This window comes from Meriones unguiculatus, chromosome 7 (genome assembly GCF_030254825.1).
Source record: "Meriones unguiculatus strain TT.TT164.6M chromosome 7, Bangor_MerUng_6.1, whole genome shotgun sequence".
NCBI classification, from domain to species: Eukaryota; Metazoa; Chordata; class Mammalia; order Rodentia; family Muridae; genus Meriones; species Meriones unguiculatus.
Genome location: NC_083355.1, coordinates 33001466 through 33016793, shown reverse-complemented (window position 1 = coordinate 33016793; position 15328 = coordinate 33001466). Strand labels below are relative to the sequence as shown.

Genomic DNA, 15328 nt, shown 5'->3' with positions numbered 1-15328 from the left:
AACATTTCATTGGGGCTGGCGTATAGTTTCAGAGGTTTAGTCTATTATCATCATGGTGGGAAGCGTGATGTGGTTCTGGAGAGATAGCTGATAGCTCTTCACCCAGATCCACCCTTCCTCCAACAAGGCTACACTCCTAATAGTGCCACTCCCTATGGAACCCATGGAGGCCATTTTCTTTCAGACCACCACATTAGTTTATTTTCAAAGTAGGGTTACAAGTGGATCTGTTCATATCTCAAAATCAATCTTTCTGTCACTTTAGTGTGTGTGTGTGTGTGTATGTGTGTGTGTGTGTGTGTGTGTGTATGTGTGTGTATGTTTGGAGTCAGGATTGTGTCCGCCTGGCTGGACTAGAATACACTATATAAATTAAGCTTGCCTTTCGATGGTCTCTTGCCTCTGCCTCCCAGGTGCTAAGATTTCAGCCTGTGCCGCCACCCCAGCCATATCTCCAAATCTTATTTTAATATTTCCCATTACGATATGCCTTGTTCTCACACTGATGTGGAGCTGAGGTATTTAGAAGACAGTCATAATTGTTACTGCTACATCTTTTGGGCAGCTTTCAAAGTCCTGAAGCCTAGGTTGCACTCCATTCCAACTCGATGAAAATGTCTGGGGTAGAGGCCCCAGGCCTTTGTTTTGAAGATGGCCCAGTGAGTCCAGTGTGCTACAAGGTGGAAACCACTGCTTTACCTTCCAGCCATGTAAGAGCTTAGCTGCCCACTTCACAGTGATCTACTCAACTGTCAGAGTTAAGTAGATGACTTAAAATAATGTATTCATCTACTTAAAATGTTCATATGTTACATACATGTACTGCAATTATCACTGTAAAAGAGTCCTGAGCTGACAATTTTGACTGCTTTCCACTCCCAATGAACTGCTTTGCCTCTTAATCCCTGTGAGGGCATGCCTCCTCCTCTGTGAGGGTATGCCTCCTTTCCTGTTACAGTTCAGGGCAGGAGCAGTGTGTGTGTGTAATTTTGTTTATATGTGTATATTTAATCTTAATTCCTTTTTATACTTTTAAGTTTTGTTTGTTTGTTTGTTTGTTTGTTTTGAGACAGGATCTCAAAGTAGCCTTGGCTACATGAGCTTCCCTAAGTAGCTAAAACTGGCTTTGAACTCCCTACCCTTCTATCTCCACCTCCCAAGTGCTGAGATTACAGTGCTGAGATTAAATGTAAATAAAAGGCAATACTTTAAATTTTGTTGATCTGCTTGGATTCACACCTGGCTCCATGAGTGTGCTTTAAAGGGTGATAAAACTGTCCTAACCCTGGGAGTCTGGTGAAAAAATACAATTTATAACCACTGACACAGATTATCTATAGACAACTTGTTCTTCCTGTCTGAAGGCTTGTCTGTAGAAGTCTGTAGCCTGAGAGGCGGAGAGTGAGTAAACAATCCTTTCTTTCTAGATCTTCATCTGCTGGTGGACGTGGCCTGCAAGCAGGAGCACTTTCCAAAGGAGGAAGAATTAAAAGAGTGAGGAGGAATGGATGACAAATGTGACATTGTGCACTAGCCGTAGCTGGAGGCAGACTAGTGTTGCACGTGACACACTGTTGGGATTTTTTCAGTTCTGTTAAGGAAAAAAAGCATTTTTTTGTTTTGTTAATTGAGATTTTGTTAAATTGAAAATTGGGAGTTTGGTGTTTACTACAGCTGTTCAGTTCAGATTACTTACCTTGACAAACTGCTAAACATCTAGCAGCCTTTTTTTTTTTTTTTTTTCATTTTTCTTTTTCTTTTTTTTTTTTTAACTGCCCAGATTCCTTTCAAATGAAAAGTCCTGGCCTTCAAGAAGCATCTGAAAACTGCTGTTGATGGTACTGGAGCAGTGTGTGTGCTGAGTTGTGATGCCATTTTGAACTGTAGTCAGCACAATGTCGTCTGCCTCAAGTCACAGTGTGATCCTCTAGGGAAGATGTGTGATAAACAAAGACATGTGAGGTCACCAATATCACAAGTCCAAGCGGGGCAGGAATTCCAGGGAGGAAGTTCTGGAAAAAGCTCATTTTCTAAGCGATTAACTAAGAACTTCTTTTGTTTCTGAACCCACATCCTGTTTCAAGAACAAGGCATCCGGACTTGGCCCATCCATCATACTAACAGCCTCTGAATCTTAAATATTAATGGGAGTGTTTTTCCATTTTCATGTCTTTCTTTAATTTGAATGATAAATTATCATAAATAGAAAGTTTTGTTAATATCACTTACATAAATGTCTTCTAAAGAAAAATATTTAATTTGTTTAATTATATTTGTAAATGCTGATAGATTACGCGTTTTAAAGCTTTGTGTTTGTGTTAACATTGCGGAATAGAAGGATTAAAGGATGCGTGTGTCATCTTATTTTGAAGGGCACATGCACAATGTGTGAACAAAACATGGAGGAGTTTAACCCTGTTTTCTTATTTTACATTTTCACATTCAGCAAGTATAGATTCTCATTCGTAGAAGGTATTGTGTGCAATTTGGGGGGGATTGCTTCATTATCATTTATCAGAAGCTATGCTGTAATTTTTTAAAAATAGTCTACATTTGAAATATTAGATGGCTTAAGCTTCTGAGAGACTTTTGGATAGTGGGGTATAGACTATCATCATTTTGTTCTTATTCCTCTGTAGGACTGTGCATTTGAGTAGTAGGATTGTGGGATGGTTTTTAAGGAGAGGGAGGACATTTTGGATGTCCAGTTTCTGTAACAGATCCATGTTAACCCAATTACAGCAAGAACTGATTTTCTGATGTAAAGTACTTTAACTTGACTAGAACTTTCTTGCTGGCTTCTACCTCTGTTTTCCTAATAAGCACTGCAGAAATAAAAGGAAAGTCTATGAATTTAAAGCTAATGTAAAAGAAAAAGCACCTAATAATGACATTAGCACTATACTAGCCATTGTGGATTCACAGTTCATGTCTTACATTGCGTGTGCCTCCCTAATGGTGTCAGACCTAGAAGTGTTACAGAGTTCTGGCTGTTCTGGAAAGAGTAAGCTTTCTGTGGTCTACAGTGACTCACTTTAGTTTTGAATGTAGGTTTTGAAAAGTGCCTCTCTAAAAAGAAAAGTTTCTCCGATCCATCTAATTCGACTAGTTGGTGCTCACGTCTTGGGCACTTAATCGTCTTTATTAGGAAGGCTTGAAAGACGCACAGATTATCAAGACCTCTACATCTTCTATCCATGTCAAATATTTTGGCAACGTATCTGAAAAGGAAACCCAGCTTCCTAATGAAGGAACTTTGGCTTTTTCTCTGTCACATTGAAGAGCTAATAAGCTGTGTAGGTAATAGTTCTTCCCCTCAAAAAGCCTTTCTTAGCCTTATGCATATTGAAAGTGATAATCTTTTGAGGAACATGTGTCAAGCAGGAACCTTGGCACAGACATGGTTTCAGTGGTTTTAAGGCTTGATCAATGAAATGCCTTGATCGGCTTTCCAGACTTTTTATATATGAGCACACCAGACAAAGGAGCTGGCTCTCCTGCTCTACTCACATGCCTGGAGCCCATCTCCTAAAAGCTATCATCAGTGACTTGTGCAAATGGCAAGCAGTAAAGTGAAACTCGCATGTGAATTAGCCAGTAGGGCCTGACACATGCTGACAGAGTTCCCGTCTAGCACCTCAGCATCTCAGCACCTTAAGCATCGATTTCAGTCAGTCAATAATAAAATGAATGTTCCAACTAGACTTCTTGTCTTGGTTGTTTTTACTATTTTATTGGTAACCAATAGAAAATTCAGTCATTATGAGCGTTAATGCTGGAAACTTCACAAAGTCAATGCATTCTGTTTTTCAAAGAATCTGATTTCTTTTCTCTCTCTCTCTCTCTTTCTCCTCTGCAGTGCTGAAGATGAACCCAGAGCCTGGCATGCTCGCTCGGCAAGCACTGTGCTTTGTCTCCCTTCTATTGTTGTTTCGAGACAAGGACTTGCTATATAGACCAGGCTAGCCTCAAACTTGCAGTGATCCTCCTGCCTCTGTATCTGGAGTTCTGCATTTCAAGTGTGTGCCACCATACACAGTCTGATTTCTTCTTTTGTAAACAGCGCCCTGGAGCTTTGGCTGTAGCTCCATTGGTAGTGTGCGTGAAGCCCCGGGTTTATCTTTAGCATTGTAAAGCAGATGTGTGGTGCATACCTGCAGGCCCAGAAGAGGTGGGTTCAGGAGAACCAGAGCTCCCACATTACTCTCCGCTACATAGTGAGTTTGAGGCCAGCCCGGGGTAAATGAGACCAAGACACTGTCTCAACAAAACAAAATAAAATTTTAAAAAAGTTGCCCAGACCTTTAATTTTTTTTCTTTTTAAATGATGATTAAAAATTTTAATGTTTCTAAGAATAAGGACAGTTCTTATACATATTTTACAGAATCCTGGGTTTTAGAAAAGGATGAAGAGTCTTCAGTAATTTTAGTCCACATAGGAAAGTCAGTCAACTAAGGATGTTCTGTCTCGTGCCTAAGAGAATGTTGGGCTGGAGATGCTGCTGACAGGTAGAGCACTTGCCCGACACTTAAACTTCAGGCCCTGGATTTAAACCTCAGCGCCATAAAAAGAAGAGTCAGTGACACAGGCTTTTTGCCACCACATGGTACCATCTGATGACATTTCCCGGAAAGGGCTGTGGCATATCAGACCTAATTTAAAAAAATAATTTATCTTGTCATTTTGGTGATCAAAATGCACTAATGTGTATAGAGCTGTTTGGCTTGACCCTCAGCCTTTCACAGTCCCAAGTTCATGATAAATTTATTTCATCGTTTCCAGATTTCAGAATTTCCTCAAGAAAAAGCAACCAAATTTGTAACTTAAGGTTTTATTTTTCAATTAAGTATGTACATTAACTATTAGTTCCTCTACTAGTTTCAAGAAGAAAAAGGTACAGTCTACTTAGAAGTTACTGTTTCTCTTTACTTTAAAGATACTTGTATTAGTGTTCTATAATGTGTCAATGTAATTATTTTGATATGCAGTTACATAACATGCAAAGCTAAGATAAGCAATAGATTTTTTAGAATTATCTCTTGCAGAATTGACTCTTATCCTTGCAAAAGATCTATATAGTTATGTTTTTAATGTTCAACAAGAGAGGAAATGGTGCTAAGTCGATAATTCATTTTAGGGGCTGCAGAGATGACTTAGCAGTTAACAGCATGCACTACTTTTGTTTGTTTGTTTGAAACAGGGATTATCTGTGTAGCCCTAGCTGTCCTGGACTTGCTCTGTAGATGAGGCAGGCCTCAAACTCATAGAGATCCACCTGCCACTGCCTCCCAGTGCAGGGATCAAAGGCATGTGCCACCTTGCCCAGCTACAGAGCTTTTACTGCTCTTGCATAGGACCTGAGTTGGTTCCCAGCAACCACACTAGGGAGCTGATGATTGCCTGTAATTCCAGCTTTAAGGAAATCTGACACTCTCTAGCCTCCTAAGACTCTTGGACACACATACACAGATGTACTCAAAAAATGTATCTTTCTAAAAAATGCATTTTTAAGTTTAGTTGGGCCATAGGCAGTGGTGAGTGTGTGCATTAAATGTCACTCTGCTGCCGTGGTTAAGGGCAGAACACCTGGGCTAGTGCGATAGCTCAGCAGGTAAAGCACTCACTGTGCAGTCCTGATGACCTCTGAATTGGTGGAGAAAGAACCAATGTTACAGAGTTGTCCTCTGGCCTTCACACATGCACCCCCACATATATTATTCACACACACACAGAATAGTACATTCTAAAATTTTAAGCAAATTAGTCAGGCACAGTGGTGCATGCCGATAATCCTAGCACTTCGAAGGTTTAAGCAGGAGTTTCAGGAGTTATAAGCTAGCTTGGGCTAAAAGCAAGACACACAAACCCCCTTTTCAGAGAGGAAAAAAAAAACATTTAGCATTTGTATCCTTCAGGTTAGTTATTAATTATAAAATTCTGAGACTAGCTTAAACCTATATAGAAAAATTATCAGTTAATCCTTACAGCAAGCCTACAGTTGCAATTATCCACAGGGTTTTTGTTGTTGTTGTTTGGCCTGGGCCCTCCCGTATATCTGACTGACCTGGAACTTACTCTACAGCTCAGCCTGGCCTCCAACTGATAACAGTTCTCTCCATTCAGTTTTGTGAGCCCTGATATTATAGTTGTGAGCCACCATGCTTGGCTGGTTACCCACAAACAAGTTAATCTATATATGGAGTTAAAACACAGAAATTTGTCATAATTGTTGAAAATATATACATTTCAATAGAGTTGTTCACATTGTTGTTCATGATTAGAATTTTGAAAAAAATAGTAGTTCAACAATGGCATGTCTGACCATGAGGCTGGAAAACTGGCCTAGAGGTTAAGAGCACTAACTGCTCTTCCAGAGGACCTGAGTTTGATTCCCCGCACCCACATGGTGGCTCACAAACATCTGTAACTCCAGCTTCATAAGCTCTTCTGGCCTTTCACACACGTGGTACACAAACATATGTGCAGTCAAAACTTCCATATATATAAAGTTTAAAAAAGAAATGCCTGACCACAGTCAAGTGCAATTTTATAAAAGTAAATATTATAATATTCAAATATTCCATCTCAAGATTACTATAAAGAGCTATGCTATGTGAATGTAGTAATTGGTTGAAATTAGTCTTTTGCCTATACTGTTTTTACTAGGCATATTCAACTTAAAAAAGGTCTTTTTTTTTAATGTGTATGTGTGTTTTACCTGCAGTTGCCTGTGGAGGGCCAGATGAGGGTGTCCGACCTCCTGGAAGTGGAGTTGTAGACAGTTGTGAACCACCATGTGGATGCTAGGCACCAAACCCAAGTCCCCTGGAAGAGCAAGCAGCAAGCGCTCTCACCCAGCGAGCCACTGGCTCAACTCCATAAGTCCAAGTCTTGGCTTCTGCTAGGACAGACTAACTTAGAGTCAGGCACTGAGAGGCTAGGTCTGACCCAGACCGTGAGAGGGAAGAACAGATCCCAGACTTCTGACACCGGGCTGATCCGAGAGAGTCACACAGACGCAGTTTAGACAAAACGACTGCCCTTAAACTAGTTGGAGCTGAAGAAAAGCTATGCAGAAAATGAGCAATCATCTTAGCAATCATCTTCCCATGGTGGCAGACATAAGCAATAAGTACTCAGTGTAAGATCTCTCAGTTCTGGGTCTGTTGCCATTCATGGACACTGAAACATGCAAAGAGTAGAGATCTATTTGAACCTGTATTTGCAAGACCTTAGACCATTCTTTTGTCTTTTGGATTGCTTTGTTTTCTGTTTATTTCTCAGACCGCCATCTGTGTTCTGTGCTCACGGACTCTCCTGTAGGGAAAGGTAAGGAGTGACTGAATTGAGTGCAGTTGGGCTGTGGCTCACTAGAGGGAGTAAAGGAGCAAGAGACCAGAAAGAGAGCGGGAGAAGACTTTTGGTTAAGTTTGTTGAGCGCCTGCCCCAGGAGGAGGAGGGGCCGCTTGCGCGTAGCTGCTCCACCCTCACTTTGTCAGCAGGTAGAGAGCGTGATTGCCGTCCCAGGGGAGGGAGTCAGAGCTAGAACACCAATTACAAACCACAGGCTTCCTGCTGTAGGGAGCTGATCCAGGACTGTCTTTCTGGAAAGGAAGCCCTGGAATCCTGCCTTCTTCTGAACTTCCAAGTCCATCCATGATTCAGAGATACCGCCTTCTCCCTCTGGGATTTTCTGTGTTTTTGGTAGTGAATTGTTATATTTACTAGTTTGTTTCTTATCTCTTCAAAGAGCTGATCATTTAATATTCTGTACAGGGGGGAGGTAGAAGAAAGGGACTTTTGTTAGAGTTCAGAGGTGGTTTTGGATTTTCTTTAAGCATTTCCAGAGTTCTTGAGGACAGTAGCTCTCGTCCTGGAATGAGTGTCTGCCTTTGACCTGCGTGGATTGCTTTTTCGGGCTTCGGAGTTTCTCGGCACCTACCTGCGGTGTGGGCGCTTGGTCTGATCGCACAGTGGAAGTGGAAGAGTGAGCCACACTGGGTTAAGCAGCTCAGATTTTTCTTTTTTAAGCAGGATTTATAAAAGCATAATTGAGTTTGTTTCATCCCGTGGATTCCAGTGGGCCCGACAGCGCAACAGGTTTGCAGATTTCTTTTGAAATTCTTGGTTTCTCCCTCCCTCTGTCTCAGCAAGAGTAAAGGATCTATGTAGCAAGTTCGTGTTTGGCTGCTTGGCTTTTCAGCACTTATTCTGAAGACTTTATAGGATTTTTAAACTTGACCTCAGAACAACAGCATGCTTTGTGGGTGAAGTGCATTTATAGTTACTTAAGGGTGCGAATTTAACAACGAATTTAACAATTTGATGTTTATAAAGAATCCGAAGTTTCCTAGGAGCCTAGAAATACCACAGATCTCCTCTACTCAGCTTTGATTTTGTTTTTTCAGGGTGCTCAACTTAGAGCCTGTGACTAGTCACCTCCCTACTCCCCTGTGTTTTATTCTCCACCCCCTCAAGGAATTTGAAAACGTGTTAGGAATAGTCCTTTGTTTTTCTTCTGAATCCAGAAGATTATAGACTGTAAAATCTAGATATTAGTTTTCACAGTGTGTGGAGGAAAGTCAAAGTGCAAAATATTCTCAAGCTGGAGAATAAAATCTGGAATACCTAAGGGGGAAAGGAAAGTGGAAACAGAAATATGAATTTTAACTGGGAAAAAAATTGGAAAGCTAACCTTTTCAAGTGTCTCAATATAGAAGTTGGAAGAGATTTTGATACTCAGATTAATTCTGTCATATGTCAAAGATGTATGAATTTGTGCCTGATTTTACAGGCACTTTTGGTGGAACACACAAAAAAATAATATATTGAAGTTCTTAAAAAGTATAATAAGTTGAGTAGGCCTAGAACTCTGGGTTATGCTGAAACACAGTTTAGCATGGACATTTTAATGAGTACATGCTGTCGCATCTTTAGACATCCCTCCAGGTGTGGCCTGATTCATTTCCACTCTTCCTTTATCAAAAAGAAAACCTTCTCGTGGACTTTAATCATTTACCGTTGACAATTTTTTCTGGCTTAAAAAGGGGATCTCTTCATGTTCTGAGCTGGAGTTCTTCACTCTCAACCTTTGATGCACTGTCTTAGCTGTTTACTTGTTTTAGTCATCAACGTTGGGTTTAGTGCTTCAGAAATCCGATACATATGGAAGACCAACAGCAAGTGACCTGACACAGTACCAACTCATGCTGGTATCTAAAGCACGTTTGGGAATTCCAGAGAGGAGAAGAGGTGTGTCTGTATTCACAGCGACAATGGGAGAAAGCCACATACATGCCCGAGAGGTGGGCTGAAAAAAAAAAGTCTTTTCTTCCTAATCGGGAATGCCACCTGTGCCTTGGAATATACTTTAGAAAAAAGGGAGGACCCGAATCTGACTTGGCTCTCTGAAACGGAAGAGTAGCATCTTTCCCCTCCATTTTCTGCACTGAGGACCTGCCTTTGGGATGAGCTAGTGGAAGCGATATGCATGGCCGAAGAGCACTGATGCAGCTGGTAGCATGAGTGGTGGCCACCAGCTGCAGCTGGCTGTCCTCTGGCCTTGGCTGCTGATGGTGACTCTGCACGCAGGCTTTGGACCAACAGGGCTGGTGCTGGCAGCAGCGGTAGACTCGGAAAGATCAGCAGAACAGAAAGCTATTATCAGAGTGATCCCCTTGAAAATGGACCCCACAGGAAAACTGAATCTTACTTTGGAAGGCGTGTTTGCTGGTGTTGCAGAAGTGACTCCAGCAGAAGGGAAATTAATGCAGGCAAGTATAACTTTATTCTGTTTTATGTTCCATCTGTTTGAAAGATGCCCTTTTTTTTCCTTTGACAAACCAAAACTCATAGCAATGGCTTCCGTTGTTTAGTTTTGTATTTATTCATTTTTGTGAGGATAATGCTTTATTGACAGTTTAAAGCAAATCCTTATTTTATATTTTAAAAAATATATAAATTTTGTATTTTAGAAGATAATCTGCTTTAACTGGTATTGCATAACCTTTTGGGTTATACATAATAAAATTTTTCTTTACAATCATGTATTTGGGACACTATTTTTGATAGATGAAGCATACAGGAGTATATTTAATTCACTTGAGGAACATAGCTTACATCCTGTAAAATGTAAATGTTAATTTTAATGGTCAGGGGCACCCTGAAAAATCTAGACTGTCCTTGGAACCTTGGAGCATATTTGATTACAGTGTCACTTGAATGCTATGGCTGGTTTCCTACCACATGTGGCACCCTTTTGCTAATCCCCAAATGGAGAGCACTAGGTCACAAAATGGACCCAAAGTATGGACTGGGCCCCTGCAGTTCAAAACCTTAAAAGCTTATTTGAATATATGTGTGTATATGTGTGTGTGTGTGTATATATTTTGGAGTCATGAAGTTTTTCCGACACAATTTCTCAGGCTTTCGGGCTGTAGTTCATTCACAGACCACCTATTCTTTATGTGTTGAATTTATTAACTTACTGCGGCCATAGCCCGCCTTAGAGCCTGGTGAAGGCAGAGAGCTTGGTGAGCAGTGTTTTTCAACGGGGCAATCTACTGTCTTACTCCATAAAGAGATGTTGATTGTCTGCTGAGACTTCTTTTGTAAAATGCCGCTTCTTGCCGTAGCTGTTGGAGGCAGGTTTAAGTGCTCTTCCACATGGTCAGTCTTAGCAGCCAGTCAGATTCTTATTTTGTGATATGTGTGGACTCTGAATTTTAGTTCATGGTTATATGAATTGAAAGAAGGGAAGAACATGAAATAAATTACAAACTTATTTTTCAAACATGATTATTTTAACTAAGTGTGGTGGCCCATGTCTTTAATCCTAGCACTCAGGAGGCAGAGGGTCTTGGAGCCTAAGGCCAACCTGGCCTACATAGCAAGTTCCAGGACAGACAGGGAAACAAAGAGACCCTGTCTCGAAATAAAAAAAAAAAAAAAAACAGAAAAAGCATTTTTGTATATGATGTAGTGGTTCTGTATTGCACATCTTTGACAGCATTTTGAAACTGGAATAAATAAAGAGGATAAAAAATTGAAGTAGAAGGTTCTGCTGGTTGAACAGACAGACTGCAAAGTTGCCCTGGGATTTGATGTGGATAAGAGTCTATTTATCGCCTGAGTTAGGCTCCAGGATAGAACTAGAGAACTAGAAGGTGGAATAGTGACTCGCTGGGATCAGAGTGCTGTGAAAGGAAACGTGCTTCCTGGCCTTGCCTCCCTGCTGGTCTGATGAAGCTTCTTAGGTGCCTGCCTTGTGAATTTTAACATAGCCAGTTTTCTCAGTAAGCCATCTGTGTGTGTGTCTGTGCCATCTTAGGGAGCCACAGTAGCCTTTGCCTAACTCAGACCCCGTTGAAAGCATGTTCAACTGTTTCCAGGACGCAGCGGCCTCTTTGAGTTCACGCTGGTTGTCCTATGGTAGAACTCTTTCCTGAATTGCCTGTATTTTCATAAAGGAATTGACCTGTGAACAGTGCTTTAATCCACAGTATTCAGCTAAATTCTCTAAATCACTCCTGAAGACAAACTTTCTTTTTTTCATAAACCTTGTAAAATATATATCTTTATTCATAATTTGATTAACCCTTTCAAAGAGCTCTGGTGTTAGGGATGCTTGGTTTGTGTGTCTCAAATCCATGATGTTTGCTCATCAGATTGCACTCAGTTTACTCATGAGACTGGCTAACCAACCCTTCTATTTGGAGTTCTGCTCTGTCCCTTCATTTGCACTTTAGCTATCTTGGCAGATAGCTGTATCCCAATACCACAAATGAACAATTCCCTGCATTCTTCTATCTATGAATTATTCCTATGAAGATTAGTTATCTCTAAAGATTCAATTGGGTCTTTGTAAAAGTGGAGTAAAATGCACAGGAAAGCTTAGATAAAACAGTGCTTAAAGAAGAATAACCTTGTCACTCTGAACATTAGACATTCCTTTCCATTTTCCCAAATGAATTCAGGATGCATACACTTACATGAAAACCCAATTAATTGGATTTCATTTGTATTACATAATTAATTATCCTTAAACAAAGGGAACCATCCCATGGCAATGTGCCTCCCTTTTTGTTTAACAATAAAATAGAGCATGCAACTGCCTTTTAAGTAATTTCTTTTTCTCAACTTTTTCTGATGGTTATAATTCTCGAATACAAGCATTTGAAAGCCAAGCAGTGACGAATTTTGTCTAGATTCTTATTCCTTACTTTTTATGTTTAGATTTCTCCTTCTTAGCAGTAATATCTGGTTTGTTTCTTTGCTGTCTCTCTCTCTGTTGTACTGGAAGAAAGTGAAAAGGGGCTGTCTTTGCTACTGTTTCCTTCTATTTCTGGAGTCTTATCTTTTCCTCAGAATTTCTCTTCTTATTCCTGAAAAATTATATTTCTGGTTTGCCCCAAAGTTTTTTCTTTGAGTTACTGTATCTTCCTAATCTTCCTGCAGGTTTGCGTCAACTTTAAAGTGTTCAACTCTCAGGTTCCCCCTAGATTTGCCAAATCTTTTTTTCTTCCTCTTCTTTATTTCCTTCTACTTCCCTCCCTCTTTTGTCTTCCATTCAGTTTGTATACTTAAAATAAGTTATCACTGCTATTCTGATTTTATTTTTTTAAGTAGCCGTCAAAACAAACAAATAACCTCAAAACAGGCCAGGGAGACTTTTGAGACTTTCTAATACTTGGTGGTGACTTATAAAGAGAATTATACATGATGGTGGTTACAACCGATATTTTTTTGAACATATTCTGTTTCCTGGTTCTACCATTGCTGATGGGAAATATCCTAGAACTGAACATTGTCTGATTTCCAGTTTTCTGTCTTGCTTATTTTAATTAATATTTGTTTCTGTTGTTACTGTCTAGTGATATTATTGGTGCCACATCTATACACAATTATAGTCATGTTTTCTTTTAAGTATTATTTAGAAGAACTCCAAGTCTTCTCTAAGCAAAAGGATATGAGGATCTTAGTGTGGCACAACAGAGGTCACCAACTCCTTGGCTACCACATTCTTCCTGCTCAGCTGGTTGCTCTGGATTTTCTTAGACTCCAGGATAAATTATAATCAAGATTAGAATGCACTGCCCGGAGGCAGCAGACCTGCAGTGTGAGCGGGGGTGGGGGGTTGTTTCACATTTGGCCAGTAACAGGGAGTGCCTCCCGGACAAATTCCTTTTGCCGGTGTCTCTACTTTCCTTCTCACTCTACCTACCTGTCAGCATGTTCTTAGCCCTTTTTGAATTTTTACTTTATTTGTATTGATAACCTGAAACTTATAAATTGAAGGTTTTGGCCAGTGTCAGAGAGACAGTCCTTGGTTGCAAGCTGTAGATCTAAGGAACTAACCAACCCCAAATAGCTGTGCAATTGCAACAAAACAGCTTTTAACTCGGTGGGTGTCTGTGACATTGAGGGCTTTAAGTATAATAGCTACAAAACCCATACTGCACATTTTACATGTATTAGCTCATTGAATTATCATGATAACTTTATGAAAGAAAGTTTTCTACACATTTATTTCTTGTATTTTATAGAAAAGGAAACCGAGGACTTTAATATCTCTAAGAGAATAAATAACTAGTATTAGTGAGTATTGGCATAGCTGGAGCTTGAGCTGTATAGCTGTGTTTCTCCAATTCTGAAATCCTGTGTATGCCAAAAGTGGATGGAATTCCAGAGTGCCATTATCAGAGGTTGATCCTGGAGACACAATATTCTACCATCTAATAATGTCTGTATTTCTATTTTTTCTCATTTTGAATATGATTTGCAGAAATCTGAGACAGTCAGAATGTTTGTCCAGTATCTCTGTTACATTACCTTTCTGCTCATTTTAAAATGTGATGACTACTAACACTGGAACGCAAATAATAAGTTTTGAAATAGTATACATTTAATTGACATTGCTTAAGTGAGTTACTTGGATGCTGATTTCACGATTTTTTTTTTTTTTTTTTTTGCTTTGCTGCCAGCCTTTAAAAGAACTACAGAGTAAATATTCAAGGTACAGTCAACTCATAGTTATTCATGTTAATGGAGATGCAGAAAATATAATTAATAATTGAGTTTGGAAGGTATTCAGAAATGCACTGTAAGATACAAAGTTTGTCCAGATATGAGCCCTGCCCAGGTATTCTAGACTTGGTTCTTTGTTACAAACCTAGCAAAAAACCTAGGAAAGAAGCTGCAGGATATTTTTTAAAAATGTTTATTTTGTGTATATGGGTATTTTGCCTGCCTCTTTTATACCTGGAATCTGAAGAGGTCAGAAAAGGGCATTGGAGCTCCTGGAACTGGAATTATAGATAGTTGTGAACTGCCACATGGGTGCTGGGAATTGAACCTGGGTCCTCTGGAAGAGCAGCCAGTGCTCGTTCGTAATCACTAAGCCATCTCTCCAGCACCAGCTGCGGGATATTTTTAGTGGTACTTTTCAGGTTAAGAGGGAATCTCTTGCTGAGTGTGGTGGCACAGGCCTGTAATCCCAGGACTCAGGAGACTAAAGCCAGGAGAATTATGCATTAGAAGCCAACGTGGACTCCATAATGAATTCAAGGCCAACCTGGGCTATTTAGTGAGACTCTGTCTCAAACAAAGAAACAAAACAAAATAAAATCAACAAAAACAAAAGGATGTGTCCTTTATAATTACATATAAAGTAGAGGTGTGTGTGTGTTTTGTATTCCATGTAGAAATGGTAAAAATTAACTTAAAATTCATAAATATCTTTCACTATTAAGAATTAATAAATGAATTGTGTTTCAGTTCTTGCTCCCACCCTCTATGTAGTGTTCATTTAGCAGATTTTGTGGGCAGCAATTTCCTGGTTTAATACTAAAGTGAGTGGAGATCATTTTCTTAAACAATTTACTTTTTTTTCTTTTTTTTTAACTTTTTATATGCAGGATTAAAAATATTTCTAGAGAGCCAGGTAGTGGTGGCTTAGCCTTTAATCCCACCACTTGGGAGGCTGAGGCAGGCAGAACTCAGGTTCAAGGCCAGCCTGGTCTACATGGTGAATTCTAGGACAGCCAGGGCCACACAGACAAACACTGTCTCAACATACATACATGCATGCATACATACACCCATCCATTCATTCATGCATATACATAAATGGTTTAATTAGTTTTAAAGAATTGCTTTACATCTTGTTCACTTTTTTGGCCCTTTTATGGGCTTTGTTTTTCTTCCATTCAGTTGGCAAATAGAATGGAGGGAAATTATTATTACGGTATTGGCCTCCAGAAATGGCAAGGTATTGTAGAGAAAAGGGGGAGGATGATATTCATTAAACTTAAATGCTGATGAAGCTGA

At 39.8% G+C, this 15328-nt stretch overlaps 2 protein-coding genes across 3 annotated transcripts in view; both read left to right on the top strand.

Annotated features, from left to right (window-relative positions):
• Positions 1-3704, top strand: part of Hsf5 (heat shock transcription factor 5) — a 44850-nt gene extending 41146 nt beyond the window's left edge. Inside the window, exon 6 of the mRNA XM_021661473.2 lies at positions 1428-3704. Within this exon, the coding sequence (XP_021517148.1) occupies positions 1428-1498 (71 nt within the window). The 3' untranslated portion in view covers positions 1499-3704. The remainder of the gene's footprint in view (positions 1-1427) is intronic.
• Positions 3705-7515: 3811 nt separating this feature from the next.
• The window catches only part of Rnf43 (ring finger protein 43), a 66419-nt gene continuing 58606 nt past the window's right edge, over positions 7516-15328 (top strand). The window contains exons 1-2 of one of the 2 annotated variants that reach the window (XM_060387027.1): positions 7516-8101; positions 8939-9774. In XM_060387027.1, coding sequence (XP_060243010.1) covers positions 9523-9774 — 252 coding nt within the window. In that variant the 5' untranslated portion in view covers positions 7516-8101; positions 8939-9522. Of the gene's footprint in view, positions 9775-15328 lie in introns of both variants that reach the window. The other variant, XM_060387026.1, reaches the window with a different exon arrangement.